We start from the raw sequence: 20,549 nt of genomic DNA on the forward strand, positions 1-20,549 counted from the left end.
AAACAGTCCATAATCCTGGCTTTTATTTTTTTCTTTTACCCAAGAGTTACTGGAGTTTTCAAAATTTTCCAAGGATTTGGATTTTTTAAGTTACCATTGTTAGTTTTTCCATTCTTTTATTCAACAAATACTCAGGCAATGTGCTCTCTGTTTTGGGAGCCATATCAGATTTAGGGAATGATGGCGTGAACACAGCCAGCATGGCTGCTGCCTTCGTGGGATTTGCTGTTTGCTGAGGGAGACACATGTAAGTGCACAATTAACCCCAGTCATTATAAATATTGTGGAAGAAATCTCAGGGTGCCTCACGGCTTCAGCTTTGCCAGAAGTAAATTTGCCTGTTATAGTTAGTGAACTCTTTCTTGATCTTATCTTTCTTTCTTTTTTAAAAGATTTTATTTATGTATTTGAGAGAGAGGGAGAGCAAGCACAGGAGGGGGGGAGGAGCAGAAGGAGAGGGAGAAGCAGACTCCCCGCTGAGCAGGGAACCCCATGCAGTGCTCAATCCCAGGACCCTGGGATCATGACCTGAGCCAAAGACAGATGCCTAACTGACTGAGCCACCGAGGCACCCCTTGATCTTATTTTCTTACGTCTTTTCCTGAGCATGAATGCTTTCAGTATCTGTTTGACTCTGGCTGGCAAATAATTTATTTTCTTGTACGTAGTTTTGATGGCTCCTTCCTGAGGCTTCCCTTAAGTCTGAAATCTCAAGGACCCTCAATTTGTATGAGGTTTTCAGTTTATTGCTTTAGTTGTAATAAAAATTTAAAACATGCATGAATAAATGCTGTTAATTTTTTTGAATAAACAAACTCTATATTTAAAAAATTAAGGCTTAAAAGAATTTTTTCAGCTCAATACAGACACATTAATTTTAAAAATCACTAAGTACGGAAAGGCTTAGGGAAACAATTAAGACTTATTGATCCATCCTCCATATCCCATTCCCCAAGGGCAACCACTTCCAGTTCCTTAGTGGTTTCTTCTGGTAGTTTCTGTCACATTTTCACCAATGTGCTTTTGGTGCAATTTCTTGACCCATTCGCTTTAGATTATAGTTGGTGATTTCTTTGTATGGTGGATGTTGGTTTAGTTTTCCTGAACTATCTTCTCTCTGTCTTCAAAAGCACTCATGTTACTGGGGCACCTGGATGGCTCAGTTGGTTAAGCATCTGACCCTTAATTGCAGCTCAGGTCCATCTCAGGGTCGTGAGTTCAGGCCCTGCGTTGGGCTCCACACTGGGCATGGAACCTACTTAAAAAAACAAAACAAAGCACTCATGTTACTATAGTTAAATCGCTTTTGTTAAAGGAGTATTCAGTGTTTTAGTTAGTAGGAATGTGTAAATACGGTTCTCTGTATAGTCAACTAGTAAACTATGAGTAACGTGTCCTTCCTGAAACACCTTTTTGTTTCCCTGGAATTTCTAATTCCCTTAAAAAAATTCTTATTCTAACTACCATCTATCTACCAGAGAAAATATATAATGTTACATAATATAGTATTATAGTGTTATATAATTATAATATAATATTATAGTGTAGCATATATATTACAGTATTATAGTATATCTAATGTATAATAGTGAATATATGTTACATGATATATGTATAATATCTGGTAGATAGATGGTATGTCTGGTAGATACATACACACATATATATATATAAAATATTATTATGTGTATTTTACCAGATTTTTTTTTTTAAAGATTTTATTTTTTATTTATTCGACAGAAATAGAGACAGCCAGAGAGAGGGAACACAAGCAGGGGGAGTGGGAGAGGAAGAAGCAGGCTCACAGCAGAAGAGCCTGATGTGGGGCTCGATCCCATAACGCCGGGATCACGCCCTGAGCCGAAGGCAGACGCTTAACTGCTGTGCCACCCAGGCGCCCCTATTTTACCAGATTTTTATATAATACAGTTGACCCTTGAACAACATGGGTTTGAACTGCATGTGTCCACTTACATACAGAATTTTTTCGATAAATACAGTACGATGCTGTTTATGTATTTTCTCCTTTATGATTTTCTTAATGTTTTCTTTTCTCTAGCTTTCTTTACTGTATGAATACAGTATATGATACATATACAAAATATGTGTTAATTGTTTATATTGTCAGTAAGGCTTCTGGTCAACAATAGGGTGTTAGTAGTTAAGTTTTTGGGGAGTTAAAAGTTATATGTGGATTTTTTGACTGCGTAGGTGGTCAGCTCCCTAACCCCTGCATTGTTCAAAGTTCAACTATATATATATAATTAATATAATTTTAGATTATTTATTATGTATAATAAACTTATAGTGTGAGACTTTTGCATAATATGTAAAATCTTAAAAGCATTTTATTTATTTTAATTTTTTATTATGTATAATAAATAGATCTGTTTCCTCCCCCAAACAAACATCTATCCTATCAGGTTTTCTACTGAGCCTTCTTTTTCTCTGGAGACATCTCTTCCAGGGCTGATACTATGTGAACCAGTCGTTCTGAAGGCCGGTTGTTCATCTGTCATCCCAGAGCCTCCATTTACTACTCCTGGATTGGAACCACTGTTTCCTATATCCCATATCTTCCTGTATTTGGTTTATTCCTTTATTTTGCTAGAGGAAGTTCTCAAGTAGATTTCAAATACATGCATGGGAGATGGATGTTCTCAGTCTTCTGGCATCCTTTGCATTACTACTCAGAAATCAGATGCCACCCTGAATTTCATTTGTGGGCACAGAATGGATTAGATGAGTGAAGTTAACCAGATCCAGCCCTTCTGAATGTGAATGTGTGTAGATGGCGGGGGTGGGGAGGCGTGGTGAGAGGGTTGGTAGGAAGTATGTGTACAGAGGCAAGGTTAACAGAGCGGGGGGGGGGGGATGACCTGGAGAAGCCTGGTTTTAAATTTAGGAAACATGCAAATGTGGCTATCTTTGGTTGTCTCACTCTGCTAAAGAACCCCAGTTGTTGGTTTGAAGTCAATGTACAGGGTGATTTTCAGGAACATCCCCCAGGCCTCTAACTTCATATTAGCCTGATTATAGCCATCTGTCCATATCCAAGACACAGACGACAGGCCGATCACCTCTGCGGTACCATGCATAGAGGCACTTGACAGGTTAGGCAGGTAGGCTGGACCGGGACGGGGGGACATGGGCAATCCCCTGCTGGGTCCAGAGAACCAGTGGTGGGAGCATTGGATGGCAGCATGGCTCGGCTGCAGTGTGCAAGGATAACAGAGATTTGTTTGACTGCTGCATGAACATGGGTGATTGCCAAAGAATTCAGTGGGATTCTAGGTTGCATTTAGTAGAGAAATGATGTCCTGGCCAACAGAGTGAGGAGTGTGCTCAGCTCTACAGTGGGGCAGTTCACAGCTAGAATATCTGGTTCTGATCTGGGTGTATGTTGTTCTATAGTGAATTTCTCATCCTTAAATGTTCATTTCAAATGCTCCTCTCTCTGTAGAGCTTTCCTTGATGCCTTCCTTGACCATAATTTATTTCTTATTTGTCTGGATTCTTGGTCTCTATTTACTTACCTCGTTGCTATAATATACGTCCCTCTCCTCTATTGAGTGGCGTTCCTCAAGGATTCTCAGGCCGGTCACTTGATCTCTGTGATGTTGAACCTGCTGGTTCTGGCTTCGTCTGTGTCGCTGGGCTTTGTAAAGATCAGATGAGGTGTACATTATGGTGGACAAAAAGCGAACGGGAGGTCGTGTTATTTCCTGTGCATTTACTTGTTCACGTGATAGTGAGTAGCAGCTTCAGAGTCGCAAGCCAGTTAAGCAGCCACGTCCCTAGCATCTGTGTAGCATCTCTGCTTTCATATGTCCTGAATTTCTCAGTGGGGGGAAAAAGTTTGCTGTTTATTCTCTAACTTCTTCAGCACTGGGATCTTTTTTTTCAGCTAATTCTTTTGCCTCCTTCCCTGAAGTCCTTAAGCTGTCACTGCTTAGCTGGGCCTTCGTACGGCTGCATCCTCTGTGACTCTGGAGGCCGAGGATCAAGGAAGTGGGCAGGGTCTGCCCCGAACAGTTTGGGCTCTCTGGTGCACTAGACGTGGCCTGAGTCTGGGATTTGCAGACCCAGATCCTAGGAACTGCACTGTATTTGCACTAAACCAAAGGGGTTTCTTGAGTATAAAAGGCCTGCTTCCCCCGGTGCTGGACAGTGACTGTCCCACTTCTCCATGCTTCATGATGGGGCAGTTGAACACTGGCTGATGGATGTGGCAGGGCTATAGGCCCACATCCTTGTATTGACCATCAGGGCCGCAAAACCAAGCTTGACTAGTGATACCCCATAGATCCTGCTGGGCTCAGCCATTGATCTCAAATCCTGGAGGCACTGGGTTCTGGAAGCTGAAATTGAGGAAGCTCCCAACACCAGCCACATGCTGGGTCAAAGCCAGCCCTCTCCGAGTGACCCTCCCCCAAATCCTCTTAAGAAGCCAGGTCTCCCCGCCTAGACTCCTTTCCTCAAAGCCGTTTTATTGAAGGAGCCTTATTGCCGTTTCCTGGCACTGGGTCTTGACAACCACAACACGAGTCCTTAGCATCAAGTCTGGAAAACCAGAAGTTCAGATTTCCATTCCTTCCTTCTAAGAAGGCACCTTATGTACAATGACTGTCCCTTCCCTGGTGACCAAGATTTCCATACTGGAGATCTCAGTCATAAAGGATCTTTATATACTGTGGCTGTGGGTACCTGCTCAGGCTGTCTTTGCTTAACTAAGCCACCCCGTAGATGGCTGCGTATGGCAAAGAAGCTCGGTTTCTTTGGATTAAAATACTGTTCCCAGTATAAATACAACACAGCTATAAACTGCAGGGAATCTGGGATAGCCTAGATTGGAGAGGCGGCCTGGCTGTGGGCTCAACACACATGAGTGGACCGTGTCAAATTTCCTGGGGCCTTCAGCAGTGGGGAAGATGGTGAGGAAGGAGCAAGAAGCTGTGGACCCAGGGAGAGACCTGATGTAGCTCTGTAGAGACTCTGGGGGACCTTTCTCCTGGAATGGGCTTCCCTCTGTGAGCCCCTTGCCTTTGCAGGGCCTGTGCGCCCTTGGAGGCAGGTACTGTGAGGGTGTTGTGGCATCATTGAGAATTGTGGACTACACAGCTTTGGAGGACATCTTCCAAGTGTGAGATTCTGTGAAAAATGACAAAATCGAGGCCATGAAACTTTCATCTCTACAGGCAACAGCCTCTTAAAATCTTCAGTTGTGCCCAGGACTTGGTACACTGCAGACATGTCATTTAGGACATTTTCCTCTTTGTGCACAGTTAGCCTTCCCCTGCCCCCCAGTTTCTTCTGGTTTATTTCTCTTGTCTCTCATACTCTGTATTTTCTTCTCACTTCAGCTTTTGAATCGAAAAGACAAGACCACCTTTGAGAAATTGGACTACCTGATGTCTAAAGAAGATAATTACAAGCGGACCCGGGAATATATCCGAAGTCTGAAGATGGTCCCCAGTATTCCCTATCTAGGTAGGAGTCTGAATTGGCTTATTATTTATTAAGAAACCTGCTCAGTGCCAAGTAAGATGTTTTTACAGCTTCTAGTTGAGAAATTTCCAGAAGCAGCATGGGCCATGGATAAAGAGGTAATTGGTTATCTCCTCGGATTGGAACAGGCCTTCGATACTTCCCAAGGATGGGAACCTCACTGAGGGCCTTGAAACAAGGGATATTGTACTTCTCATGTAAGTAACCTGTGAATCACAAGTCTCCCCAGCCTACGGCCCAGAGGGGTCACAAGACTTACTGGTTCATCCACAACCTCTTGAACGAGGGGAACTCAGGCCAAAACTCCTCTGTTCTGGGCATTATTAATCTATTTTATAAGATTTGTACCAGCAAAATTATAATGATTCTTGATTTTTCTGATTAGAAAGTAATACATGGTCATTGTAAAGGATTAGGAGAAGAAAATTAATATCATTTGTCACCCCACATAGATATAATCAGTGTTTTGCATCCTATCCTTTCATTTGTTTGAGTGCATATAAAAATCCATATTTATAGTGAACATTTAATGTTATTACCTATGTGTCTATACTACATCTCAACCCCATTGCATGGATTTGCCAAACTTGAATTTGTTAACATTGACATTTAGGATGATTCAACATTTTTGTTGTTAAAATATTGCAGTGAGCATCCTGATTGCAAAAACTTCTTGCATATGGTTTTGATTATTTCCTTACAATAAATTCTTAGAAGTGTGATTATTGGGTCAAAGCATGTGCAGAATTTTGCCTTTTTATGTATGTTTTCAAAAAGCTCTCCATAGAGGCTGTAGGAACTTATATTTTCATTGCAAGGGCATAAAATGATCTGTTTTTCCATGTAAACAAACACTCTGTATTTTCGTCTGTGTGGTTTTTTTCTTTTCCTTGCTCTCTCTCCTTTTTTTTTTTTTTCTTTGCCAACTTGATAGGTGAAAAATACTTCTTGTAGTTTGGGTTTCATGGTTATGCTAATTTTACCAAAAAAATTGTCTTTTTATGACCTAGAAGTAGTACTAATAATAGGAAAATTAAGGTTTTATAGAAGTGGCTCCCTAATATTTTCAGAGATGTAGTGTTAATTTCTTGGAGGTACATTTTTGACAACTTGAAATGTCTTCCATGAACATTGTTTTCTAATTCCTTTTTTTTTTTTTTTTTTTTTTTGGGGGAGAGAGAGCATGAATATAGGGGGAAGGGCAGAGGGAGAGGTTCCATGCCCAGAGATCCCACAACCCTGAGATCATGACCTGAGCCAAAATCAAGAGTCGGATGCTTAACTGAGTCACCCAGGCGCCGCTGCTTTCAAATTCTTTTAAAGTCAATTTGGGAAATATAATTTTCGTAGAAAATTGTCCACTTGACCCAAGTTTTCGAAATTATTTGCATAGAGTTCTTTTCCTCATTTAGTTTTCTGTGACCGTGGTTTATGTAATGTTCTCCTATACATTTTAGCCTCCTATGTATGCACCTTGTATTTGCTTTGCATTCCTGATAGTTTGCATTTTTGTTTTCTCTTTCTTTTCATTTGCTTTGTCAGAGGTATGTCTGTTGGTCTTCCCAGAGAATTAGATTTTGTTATTTATCAGTTGTGTTGGCCTTCTGCTTTCTCGTTTACTATGTTCTGTCATCCTAAGATGTACTTTTTGTCTCCACATTTTAGCACCTCTGAAGTTGGGATGCATCTTTCAATTGATGGCAAACAAAGCATTGTGATGTTGTTTAATTGGCAGTGGTTTTTCTTAGTTATACATAAGATAACTGTGTGTTTCAGAATGATGTCCTATATTTGATGAAATATGGAATTTCTGCTTTTATCTTTTATAGTTCATTTCTCGTGTTTTCCTTACATTGTTTTGTTATTTCTGTTAACTACTTTGGTTGTATTATTGGCTCATTTGCATAAATATTACTCTCTCCACTTTAATTTGGAAAACAGTTAAGGGTGTTCCTTTTTACTCTGATTGCTGCTACATGTTTTGTGATACAGTGTTCTCAGTGATATTCTTTAAGTGTTCTGTGATTATAGTTTCAGTTTTTCTTTTATCCATGTAATAAGGTTATGGTTTTTTAATTTTTAAGGGCTTGAATATTCTTCTTGTTTTCAAATGGCTTTATAGAGATAGAGTTTATGTCCCATCCATTTCGAGTGTCCAGTTCAGTGGTTTTTTCAGTCTATTCACAGTTGTGTAGCCATCGACACAATTTTGCAACATTTTCATCATCCCAAAGACAAACCCTGCACCCGTTAGCGGTCACTCCCTTTTCTTTCTGGCCAGCTCTCTTCCGCCCTCACCCCCAGCCCTTGGCAATCGCCAGTCTACTTTCTGTCTCCGTAGATTTGCTTATTCTGGACATTTCATAGAAATTTAATTGCACAGTATGTGGTCTTTTACGACTGGCTTTTTCGCCTTTAGCATCATGTGTCCAAGATTCATCCACGTTGGAACATAATCGCTGCTTCATTCCTTTGCATTGTCAGATAATGTTCCATTGTGTGGAAACACCACATTTTATTTATTTATTTGATGGACATTTGAATTGTTTCACTTTTTGGCTATCATGCATCACACTGCTATGAACAGCTTTGGTTTTTAAAAATGTAGTCTTCTCTCTAATTTTTTTACATGGGCTTAGGATATGTGGCATATTATACTTTCTAGGTTTTAAAAGACGTTTGACATTTGTCTTGTGGTTTAATATAAAGTCATTGTTTGTAAATGTTTCATGGGTGCTGGACAAGAAAGTGAAATTTCTCAAATTACTCTTAAAATTGCATTGGAGTATTTAAATGATTAATTTGTGACAACTTAGTCTATCTAGGACAGAAATACATGTTGGACTCCCCTTGCATTTCTGATAGCTTCTGCCTTACATTATTTAGTATATAGAAGTTTATAACAATTGAAATTTTATGGTGAAGTGTCCCATACAAAATGATCTTGATTCTGTTTAATTGCGTTTACTTCTTTGTCTGATATTAATTCTGTGAAATCTGTTTTATTTCTCATTTGCGTTTATTTTCTAAACCTTTGCCTATATTTTAGGCTTGAATATTTCAGATTGCTTTAAGTGTGAAAACTGCACTGAGTTGGACCCAATATGAGAGTCCTTGCCTTTTAGGAGGGGAGTACTCTTTCACATTCGTTCAGTCGTATGCCATATTATTGAACCAAACATCATTCTGTGCTTTCTTGTTTATGCCTTTTTCTTCTTTCCTTGTTCTTCTCTTATGGTTTACTACAGTATCTTTCCACTTGACATGCAAATCACTACCTCAGATCTACAGAGGGAGGGCCTGTTGGTACGCACAGCTCACAGACCCATTCCCACTTTGCCTAAGACTAATCAACTGAGGGATGAAATGAGATAGTACGAGGGTGAGGGTTGCTTAGTGCAGGTCCAATGGGTCAACTAGCAGAGGCCCTCCCGGATGGTTAAGGATGGCCTCTTCTCTGTTCCTAAGAATGATCATGAGAACTTCTGTTTATTGTCTGCTTTCTCTGTGCCTGGCACCCTGCTAGGCATCATCTCAATGAATACTCACAATGACCCAGTGAATAAGCCAGCAGGCACCAAGAGGTTGCCTAGGGTCACGTAACTAGAGAATGGCAGAGCCAGGACTTGGCCCACATGGTCTGGCCATAAGCCCTAAGCTGTTGACACTGCCCTCTCCTGCTGCCCCACCTCCACTGTCCAGGTCATTATTTTCCTGTTCCTCCCTTGCAGTTGCCAGCTGTGTGTCCTCTGCCATTTATGACTTGTGGGTGACCTCCATCAGACACTATATGAAGTGGGATGAATTGTCTTGACTCTTTCTTGCGACATTCTGTGTTCTGGGGCTTCTGAGGGCAAAGTGGACCAATACCGTCTCCCCTTTCTGAGCCCTGTCCCTTGTAATCAGACCAAGTTCCTGAGTCACTTCCTCAGGCCACTGGCCACAGGCCCCTCATGTGTCACCTGACGGCTCTTGTCAGGCCCCTGGACAGGTCTGCCCTTGTGTTGGACACGTAGCCTGTTCCAGCCCTGAATTTCTGGAGCCGTGGCCCTCCTTGTCCTTGACGGCCTCATCTCAGCTGCCTCTTCCTGGAATTAGGTAGTGGAGAGGCTCTACGTAGGCCTCGGTGTGGCTCGGCGCTCCTGCTTCTACCTCTGAGAGCCCCGGCTTGGCTGTCCTGCTCCATGTTTCCAGGCTGACGGTGATTTCCTTCCCCCCTCAGCCAGCTGGGCTGCATTTCTCACGCCCATGCAGAACGACTCCTGACACACACCAGCAAGAGGGAGAGAACAGGCGATGACACCAACGTGCTTTCTGTTCTCAGGACTGTGTGTGAGGGTTTACCATGGGGGATGCCTCAGTTTCACTAAAAAGAAGGCAGCAAGATCCCATTCTGAAGCTTAGTGGGCCCATCGTCCTGAGGGCAGTTGGGGCCCTACCTGCCCATCTGATCACTGTGGACAGACTCTGCCCACATCCAGGTTGTGGTTTCAGTACTGCTTCCTCCTGGAAACCCAACCTGTCCCAGGGCTGGATTTGTTTATTGAAGGGGGAATAGTTACATAATTCCTGGAAAGTACAATATAGGAAAAAATGTCTGAAACCATTTCTTTTTCCCTTGGCAAAATCCTCACTGTAGGTTTTTCCCTCAGGGAGAGGGAATTATTCTCCGGGAGGGACTTCAGGTCAGTTCCTGATATTTCCTGCTGCTTTGTTGCCTCTGTTGCGAGAGACCTTGGACGCTTCCAGCAGATACTTGCCTCTAATGGCAAGAATGGGGTTTATTTTTGTAACGATTCTCTTAAATGACTGTGGAAGGTTCTATGCTAACTGGTTTCCTGGGACTGTTCAGGACTGTTCACTTGGTGTCCCTCACTCCCTGTAAAGGTGCCCTCACGTAGCACTAGCTGGTGTTAATAACCACGTGTGTGTGTCTTCCAGCTCCTTTGCATGCAAATTTTAGGGCCAGTTGGCCGTACTTTGGCGCACTGTTTCTCGTGAAATGTAATTTAAAAAACACTGAGGGAAAAACTTACTACATTTTAAAAATAAGACCGTCTGAAAAAGTTTCTTCCCAGTTACTTCAAAGCGTAAAAATAGCGGTGGGAAATAGGTCAATTATTTGCAGCTTAAATTGATCTGATGGTAACTCCTTGTTCATACCCAATTCAGATTGCAGTGATAATAAAAGCAGGCAAGAGCTGTGAAGAATGGCTCCACCATTTATTTCTAAACAGCTTTATTGGCTTAGAGGGTGTTTGGTTTTCACCTATAATTCCCTCCAGGAAATAGCTACATAAAATTAAGAATGTAATGGATTTTAAAAGGTTTAGAGCTGATTCTAAAAGTAACCATAGGCAGTGTGGAAAATCATGATCTCTCAAGGAACAAAAATTAGGTATTCTGACAGTTCTGAATCGTAAGAAAACATTTAGATATACTCGGTAAATTTACCCAGACTTTCGATATATGAAGGAAATTTCTAGAACCTAAGACATTCCTTCAGACAAGCAAACCCTGCCATAGGTAAAGTAAGCCTTTACTTTCAACTATGGACTCTGAGGTTTAAAATAAAGGCAAGTTGTTTCTGAGTACAGAACAAATAGACCTAAAAGGACTTTCAGAAAGAAGTGTTTACACTGATGCCCCAAAGCCCCCGGAACAGCAAGGTGAATGAGGGGCTCGCACTCTGAGCCTAAGGGCAGCATGTGCCAGCCTTCTGCAAGATGGTGTGTTCTCGAGCCTGCCATCGAATGATGGGTGGGCACTCTTGTTAGGTGATGGGTGAGACAGACACCCTTTCTCCTCTGGTGGAGCTCACAGCCCAGATCTGATCGCTAGCAGTGAACAAGAAACTAAAAGTAAGCTGAGCATTATGAAGGGAAAGGCAAAGGAACAGATAAAGGGGCCCCGACCTGGTCTGGGGGACTAGGGAGGGTTTCCTGGAGCAAAGCCCTGAAGGGTGAATAAGCCGGGTGAAGAGGTGGGAGGTGAGCATGCCAGACAAAGACAACAGCTTGTGCAAGAGCCCCGAAGTGGGGAAAAAACATGTTTGTTGGAAAAACTGGCTGGAGAGTAGAGAACGAGGGGGAGGGTATTGTGAGAAGCAGCTGGAGTGAAAGGGAGGGGTGAGCTCGCCTGGGCCCAGACATTGTGAGTGGGAAGTTTAGGCCCCAGTTCCCCCTAAGAGCAGTGGGGAGCCATGGAGGACTTGAAGCAAGGGCGTGGCCAGATTGGACTTGCGTTTAACACACACCTCCTTGCCTGCAGCCTGTGAGTAGCTTGGAGGAAGGCAGGCTGGAGGAGGGAAGACCCAGGTAGGGGACCGTGCAGAAGCCCATGATGCATCACTGTAGTTCAGAAATGGCTAGAGGGGGGAGGGAAAGAAAGCCTTTTAAATGTGGTCCTTTATTTTTTTATTTTTATTTTTGAGAGAGAGCAAGAGTATGCGCATGTGCAAGGAGAGGGAGGAGAGGCAGAGGGCTGAGCACAGAGCCTGACATGGCGCTTGATCCCAGGACCCTGAGATTGTGACCTGAGCCAAAATCAAGAGCCAGATTCTTGACCAACTGAGCCACCCAGGCGCCCCCAGAAACAGTTCATTTCAGACCAGAGCCTTGGAAAGACATTAAACAGTTGTCAGTGAGCATGTCCCTTACACCTGATGGAGACAAATGGCATGTCCCTGTGCTTTGACTTTGAGAGTCAACATGTGCATTTGAGCTGTGGCCTCCTTACAGCGGATTGAGAGGGCAAGCACAGTGCTCTCTCCATCTACCCACAGAAGGCAGGCCGGATTGGGCTGGCTAATGCCAGCAACACTTCTGCTTCCCAGAACATGGATCGGAGTGGCCACCACCACTCCAGGACCAAGTCCACTGGCTCCCAGTTTGGGGTGACCACATTGTTATCCAGCTGTTCCCCAGGTTTACCAGCATTAAGGGTAATCCTCTCCTTTAATGCCCAACTGAAAATTTTCCATTCTACATGCAGGAAATCCAGACTTCTTTGTTTTCAGTTCTCCACCCCACGTATTTCTAAGGATCCCCAAGGAATACTCACTTGTTCCACGGATCCATCCTGGTGGTTGCATGGTGCCTCAGCTGGCTGCCTGGCTCCAAACCGCTGATCCCTCCCTCCAGCATCTCTGCCTTTCCTACCCAGTCCTTGCAGCTGGACCTATGTGGAGCCAGGCTCCTCCTTCCTTCCCTCGGGAAGCACAGTTTAGGATGGATCTGGGGATGTCAGTGCCACAAAGAAAAGCTTAAGCTTGCATTCTCGAATGCCTGCTCCTGGAGCTCTGGGGCCATGCCCTTTCTCTTCACCTGATGGCCACATGCTTCAAGGGCCGACCTGTGGCCCTCCCTTTCCTAGCCCAGGAGAGCCTTTGATCAAGTTTCCCCTTCCTCTGAGGCATCCATCCTTTCTGAGGCCCAGCAGGCAGGGAAAAGCTGCCCTCGGGCCCATCTCAGACATGCTTCCTAGTCAACAGAAGAATCACAGACAGCTACCATCCCAGATCAACGATATCTTTTCCATTATTTTGCAGTGTGGACAGCTGCATATTGTCTTAAACCTCTCCCTTCCAGAAGAGAATTTTGCCTTTACTTTTGCAGTCTGAAGATTTATTACCTTAAAATTCACATTTCCCTGGACTTCACAGTCATGTTCCATTTTTACAAAAAGCTAGTGGATGTTATTTAAAACCCCCATTTTGTGAATGAGAAAATCCACAACTTGACCTATGACTTAGCCAGTGTCATATGCCAGGCGGATACCAAGTGCAACTCAATGTCTCATGTTCTGGCTGGGGCTCCACCCAGCCTTAACTCATGCATCCTCTGTCTAGTGCCCCTGTCTCCATGGAGAGAAACAGTGCAGGAGGAAAGCATGTTGGGGAGACGTTTGCTCTGTTGCCCAGAGCTGAGCACCTTGTCACCTTTGTCCCTTCTGGGGCACAGGGAGGACTTGCAGTCTGCATTTCTCTGCATCAAGAAGTTGTGTCTGATCCCCAAAAGGAGGTAAGAGCATAGCCCACTTTGTGCAAGAGAAAGTGTGTTTTCATAGCAGGAATCTGTGTACTCATCAGGATGACTGCTTTGCTTTGACCTTTCGTCTCCGGATTTCTAATCAGAAGCTCACAATAGTGATAATGACAACTCTTGGTTATTCTCTCCCACGTGACCGGCACTGCACTGCGTACTTCATGAGTTATCTCATGTATCCTCCCGATGCTTCTTCCTCTGAGGGAGACACTATTTTTAACTTATTTCACAGCTGCAAAAGCCAAACAGGACTCATGTTAAAGGTCTCAACACTTTGCAGCACCACTTCCTAGTGGTAAGACCAGTGCCCAACCCAGTCTGACCCAGTGCCCAACCAGAAACTTCAGAATATGCTGCAGTTCCCTGTAAAAAGCCTTCACCCTCTGGGGAAACCCAGACTGGACTGAGAAAGAATGTCTCTGGAGACCCTCCTGTGTGGAGTGGAGGCTTGAGATGGGTGGCTACAGTCAGTAAGCCCCAAGCAGGACAAAGGTTGGGGGTGGAGGAGGGGCTAATGAGTTTCTCCATCCTCAGGACTAGCCTGGTGACCTGTGTGTCTCCTTGCTGGTGTGAAGGGAGAGTTAAGACAATTGACACCAAGAATCTGAAAGATTTTGAGTGGTTGATAGCTTGTAAGATGCCCCAGTGTTCCCTGACCCCCAGTATTCCTGTCCTTTTATAATCCCTTCCCTTTGAGCATGGGCAGAACATACTGACTTGTTCCTAACAAATAGAATATGACAGAAATAATGGGACATCTATTCTGAGGTCAGATTATTTAAAGACTTTGCCTTCAGTGTGAGGCGCTTGCTCTCTCTCTGTCTATTGGATCTCTTCCTTTCTCTTGGATTCTGGAGGAATCCAGCAGCCTTGTGTTTGTCAGCAAACCTCCCCCCGCTCCACCAAGGGATTGAGGCCTGCCAGCCACCATGTGAGTGAGTGAGTGTAGAAACAGAGTCCACCTCAGTGGAGCCTTCAGATGAGACCACAGCCTCAGCCCATGGCTTGACTGCGTCACTTGAGACTCCTTGAGCCAGAGGCATCCAGCTAAGTTCCTGACCCAGATAACCTACAAAGTAATACATACGTAAGCTACTGAGTTTGGGGGTAATCTGTCACGTGGCAATGGAGAACTAACGCATATCACAACCTTGATCACTACCCCACATTTATTGCTTTGTTACCTCAGCTGTAAAACTGAGCACACAAAAGACAGTGAGATCGATTTTTAGGGCAGCAGGAAGTGCTAGGTCTGTCTCAGAAGCTAATTTTGAGGGGAGCAAATCCTGTAGGACAAGAGGGGGTGGTTGCCATTTTTGAGAGGTAATGAATTCTTGCAGTTCTCTAAGAAGAAGGGTGCCTGAGAAGGGCCTAGAAGGCTACCTTCAGAAAGGCTGTAGTTCCCTACTCAAGTGTATGTTGGGCTTTAGAGGGTAATGTGTGCAGACCTTCAGAGGTCCAGGAATGGCTGCTCAGGAAACTGGAAGATGTCCATTCTATGTGGCCACCCAGAAAGCTGGACTGGGAAGGGACCTTCAGTGCCCACTCATTCCCTTCGAAACTTTTTAGATGATAAAAGTAACACATTGTTAGTTGTAAAACTCACACTAAAAAGAAGTCTGTGAAGTAAGAAGCGAAAATCCCCTTCTTCCTTGCCTACTCCCCAGAAGCAACCACAATTAACAGTTGGTGTGTATCCTTCCAGACATTTTAATCCCCATACACTAATGTATGTGCATGTGTGTGGGGGGGGGAGGGGAAGAAGCAAATAATACTGTGCTTTTTAACCAAAATGGGGACATTTTATTCATTTTGCTTTGCACCTTACATTTTGTTCCGTGTAGAGAGTCACAGATGTTGTTCGGAGGCAGCACATAGAGAACTTCTTCCTTCTGTCCGGTGGTTCCGTGGCGCCCGTGGCAGGCACCTGGGTGGTTCGCTGAGTTGGGCCTGGGTGCGTGCCGGTTCCTCCAGCCGGGTGCCAACTGATGGGCAGGAGGGTGGCTTCCGCGCTCTCCCTCTGAGGGAAAGTGTAGTGGAGAACATCTTCACCGGGGTGTCTCTGCTTACCTGCAGAGTGTTTCCAGAACACTGAGTGCGGGGAGAGGAGTTGCTGGATGGCCTGTCTGTGACTTCTCTCCGGTAGCGCCTGTGGGAACACCCTCAGAAAGGTGGCAGTTACACTTGGCTGGCAGTGTGAGCATGCCTGTCAGCCCCGCTCCCAGCAGCACCAGGTCCTACTGACCTCTTTTTATTTATGAGAAAATGTCAGGTGAAAGATGGCATCTTGTTTTAAGATGCCCTCCATCCTTTGTGCTCTTGGCAGAGAAGCTGCTTTTCTACTTCAGACACGTGCTCCCTGAGCTCTCCTGCGCCCAGGGTCAGGCAGCCAGGCCTTCAGGCCTCCCACCCAACTGTTCAGCCACCCTCTGCTCCCGCCTCTGCATCTGTCCTCAATCTCTCTCCTGTGTCCCCAGCCCGGCCTTGCGCTGCCCTGAGCAATGAAGAAGGGCTGCCTGGCTGTTGGGTCCCCCTGGAGAGGAGGCTGACAGAAGTCCGTGCCCACACACTTGCCTGGGGCTTGGTCAGCGTTCCGGGCTCCAAGGAGGCTTCGTGCTGCTTCTTATTCTTTTCCCTCTTTGAGATGATGAGGGTGTTGGCCTCGGTCATCACATGGCTCCAGAAGGGAATTCTAATTCCATGCTGCTACATTACCCTTCCAGGCTCTGGACCACTGCCAGCCCCCTAAGGGTCAGGGCAAATGTGGCCTGTCCACCCAGGGAGATATCCCTCAGCTTCGGGAGGGTTCACATGCTCAATCGGGTGACAGGGAGCACCCCTTGACCAGCCCATAGAGCCAGATTTATCATGACCAGTGGCGAGCAGGGGATGGGATGGCCAGATGGCCCACCCATCTGGGACGGCCACACGTGGGAGTGCTTCGGCAAGGCTGCACAGAGGAGAGGGATTATCTGTGTCTGGGTTCCCATGTGTGGGCAGAGCTGCCCCAGGCTGCCCCATGTCAGCAGAGACAGGAATACTTGAATGTGATGGTTGGTACCAAGGCATTGTGTCCACAAGTGGCAGAATCCCAGATTAGGGCTGGGTCAGGCTTGCCTCTGGATCTGAGAGAGACTAGGTAAGGAAGCCCCAGGCCTGACGGCATGGAGATGGCAGACAGGGACCCAGCTATCAGATGATGTGGCCCAGGGCTTGGACCAGGTAGAACTGGTGCACAAGGTGACACTGGAACTGCCAAAGGATGGGGTTGAGTCAGTTGGTTGGAGGACAAGTGGAAGCCAGATGGGCAGGTCCCAGCCTTTGGCCCAGGCAAAGCCCTGGTAAATAGCCGTGGACTGGCTTTCCTGACATCTGGGGACCTACTGTCCGTCCAGCAACTGCTGTGCACACGGGCTGGCGGGCTAGCTCACATAACTGCAGCTGTCGGCAGGAGGCCACCACGCTTCTCAGATGTGTAGGGGGGGTGATCACAGGGTAAGAGAGGGGCCTTGGTTGTTTCATTCTGTCCTTGCGGACAGTGATCTAATGCTGCAGAAGCAGGAGTGCAAATCCTGAGTGGCTGAGGCTGTGTTCTCTGGCAAGTCACTTACATCTCTGAGCCTTGATTTCTGTTATGTCAAAGGGAGTATAATTAGAAGACCCACCTCATAGGTCTGTTAACGAGATTTAAAGAGACATACATGGTGCCTGGCACACAGACAACACCCCATAGATGGTAGATGGCGTGAGTGTAATCCAGAGCAAAATACTGCCAGGAAGACTCCAGCAATGGGGACCTTGTTGCCTCCTGTATCCACAGAGACTATTGAGAAACTCAGTGAATCCAGGAAGGGCAGGAAGAGCCCATCTGTGCCTAGCTAGGTGTCATGTTGAGTGACCCAGCAGGGCCTAGAAGGGTTAGGTGTGCTTTGTAGGGTAGAGCAGGAGTGGGCAGGGGGAGGTGCTGAGGAATAGACACCATCTAATGGGTAGTGGGACAGAGTCCATCTAGCCACCAAAATGCAGTCTCTGGAGAGGAGGGGAATGAACAGCAGCTAAAGTACAGTGTAGACACCTTCTTGGGTATAGATCCAGGCTGAGACCCCTCCTTCTCTGGGAACCTGGGAACCACCCCCAACTGCCCCCACAGCACTGAACTCCAGCAGCAGTGTTCATTCCAGCCACAGTTGATAGGATTGCGGTGGACACCCAGCCCGAGTAGGCCAGTTGGAGCAGGCTAGTCGGAGCCTCTGGTCCGGAGTGAGCACTGGAAGGGAGGGTGCTTGTAAGTCTTTGCTGGCACTGAGACCAGGAGGACATGTGAGCTCAGGAATTCCATGCTAGGAAAAGCAGATGGATGCACAATGAGAAACAAAGAGACCTGCAAGCAAGGGAAAAGGAAAAGAAGGGGGAGAAGCTGGGAAAGCTGCTGCCTTGCCTCTTGAAGGCTTTCCAGGCAGTTTCTGGTTCCTGGCCCTCGTGAGGCCCAGCTGTGTCCCTGCTCATGGACTCTGGGAGATACCTCGTGTCCTTATGTAACCAGCTTATTAAATGAGCTGGACTCAGTCAGGTGTAAGAAAAAACCGACTTAATTTTTTCCCCAGCGTCCTTTCCAGCCTGCCCTGTGGACTAGCTTTTCCCAGTCGATGCTGAAAACTTAGCAAGCCCCTTCATCTTTCTGCTGTTAGGCATGAAAAAGCTGTGTCACCGCAGACAGTCCAGAGTAGTAATCGGACGTCTGCACTTGTAAAGCCCGACCAGACTCAGAGACCTGGGGCGGGGGAGGGCCCACAGTCAGCTGTCACTGGACCCCGCAGCCCCTCTGCCTCCCGCTTGCCCACCGAGGTTGGACCAGGGAAGAGGGAAAAGGGAGGTCAAGGCCCCTCTTACGTGGCCGATGTCGTCGTAATGCAGAGCTTGTGCCCTGCGGGTACGCCAGATGATCAAGCACCTGTGCTCTGTGGCGGCGGCTGCCGGACACTTCCCCTCTGGGCACCTCGGTCTCAGCTGCCGTGATGGGGTGATCCTGCACCTCCACCCCCCCACTTATGGCTCCTTCCTTGGCTCCCGGGCCCCCTGCACTGCCCTCCACCCCACCCTCTAGGCTGCCCTCCGCTTCCTAGGAGACCATATCCTTGCCTCCCCTGTGTCCCTCCAACGAGTGCCTTCTGTGTCTTCAGTACTTCAAAGGTTTCTCTTTCACTTCTGCTCAAATTGGCAAGATTTTGGGGAGTCAGTGGCCCCCAGCAACCAGGGCATTGGCCCAAACTGGAATGTGGGGGCTTGGCTGGGGTAGAAGAAAATCTGGGTTTCTCTGACTTCCTTGTGTTCTGTCGGTGCATTGACCATGGAGACCTTCCTCCAGTGTGCTCTCATTTCTCTGCCACGGGCCTGGAAACCTGAGGCGTGAGTCTGGTAATAGTGCTTTTGCTAGCCCTTGCCACGCCTTCGGAACAGTCCCTTGAAGTTCCTCTCCCTTGATTTAGGATGAGGGGAAGTACCCACCCTCCATGCGGTGGTGGTAGCTGGGAAGCATTTCATAAGGACCACTCATTCCCCCACCCCAGGGTATTTTTTCTGCACTTCTTACACAGGCTGTGGATGGGCAGTTAGTTAACGTAGAATCCGTTTGGGGCTATATATATATATATGGGACAGTCTTGCCTTGCTCTAGAATGTGGGACACTTAGCAGCTTTTATTTTGCCCTTAGTCTTTGGTGTCTCAGATAAAACCAAGGCAGAAGGAATGCCTTTTTTAACATTTTGCTACACTTAAGATGTCCCCTTTTTGTTTATTCCAGTTGTCTGCTTTTGTTTTACTGTAAGCCAGAGTCTTTACAAGCCTTCATATAACAGATGAAGTGGTCTCGGGAGATTAGGGAAGACCCCTGGAGTTCCCAAAAAGCATCTGTAGATTACAAGCATCCTAGACTTCCATGACTGTTGTTATCAGTAGTTCAGAGGTTTCTCTTTCAGTCCTGCTCAAATTGGCAAGATTTTGGGAAGGGGGTCCTGCTCAGTGTCACTTGCTTGGAGAACATCGCTGTCTTCCTCCCATGTTCCCCACATAAGCCCAGCATTTCAGTGGTCCCCTGCGTCCAAGGTATTGGCCCAGACTGGATTGTGGGGGCTTGCCTGGGGTAGGAGAAAGTCTGGGTTTCACCGACTTCCATGTGGTCTGTGGTTGCATTCACCATGGAGACCCTAGTGACAGTAGGGCTCCTATGACTGCAGGCCTTAAAAGGCCACTGGCTGGAATGGGAGAGAAGGGAGGGCTGTTGGTGTGAGTTGGGCAGATCTCAGGGTGCCAGCTGGCTGTGTTTGCTGGAGCCACACAGCAGGCACTAAGGCATGCTGCACTGGAGCCCCCATGCCCACCACTATTCTCTTCTTCGATGTTGTTGGTCAAACCCCCATTTTACACCAATGAGAGCTAGTTCCACATGTCTAATGGGTTTATTCCTTCCTCTCCTTCCATATGGCTGGGGTGTGGTTTAACTCATCTTTGGGTTTTGGGGTGGGGGTTGGGAGAAACAGCTGGTATCATGACCTGCTTTTGTTTGGGTCCCAACTAGTTTAGAAAAAGGGTTGCTCCACATTGTCCATCATGGCTTTCCAGAACTATTTGCTTTGGGTTTTGGATCCAAGACCGGTGACCAGTAAGGCTGGATGGACCCTGTTTTCCTTTACCATCAGTCCTTATGTCCTGGACACTGCACTCGAGGTGTGTGAGGAGGCCTGGCTGTGATGTGAGCCAAGGTTGAGATACTCTCACCAAATAGCATACAACAGCTGATGACCCAGCATCAGCTAGATTAGAGGTTTGGGAGAAGGGAGTTGAGACCCCTTACTTAGTGCCTGACACCCAGCACCTTCCGAATTAACTGCTGCTAGAACATTCTTACCAGCAGTCTGACTGTGAGCCTCATTTTCTCCTCTCCTGTGAAGTGAGAACAGTCCCTTCTTCACAGGGCTGCTGTGAGGGTTACATAAGAA

At 46.2% G+C, this 20,549-nt stretch overlaps 1 protein-coding gene across 14 annotated transcripts in view; it reads left to right on the top strand.

Moving 5' to 3' along the window:
* The window catches only part of RALGPS1 (Ral GEF with PH domain and SH3 binding motif 1), a 255,617-nt gene that overhangs the window by 99,561 nt on the left and 135,507 nt on the right, over nucleotides 1-20,549 (top strand). For all 14 annotated transcript variants that reach the window (XM_034664532.1, XM_034664533.1, XM_011221139.3 and 11 more), the window contains one exon: nucleotides 5,364-5,490. In XM_034664532.1, the coding sequence (XP_034520423.1) occupies nucleotides 5,364-5,490 (127 nt within the window). The remainder of the gene's footprint in view (nucleotides 1-5,363; nucleotides 5,491-20,549) is intronic.

Source organism: Ailuropoda melanoleuca, chromosome 7 (assembly GCF_002007445.2).
Source record: "Ailuropoda melanoleuca isolate Jingjing chromosome 7, ASM200744v2, whole genome shotgun sequence".
Classification (NCBI taxonomy): domain Eukaryota; kingdom Metazoa; phylum Chordata; class Mammalia; order Carnivora; family Ursidae; genus Ailuropoda; species Ailuropoda melanoleuca.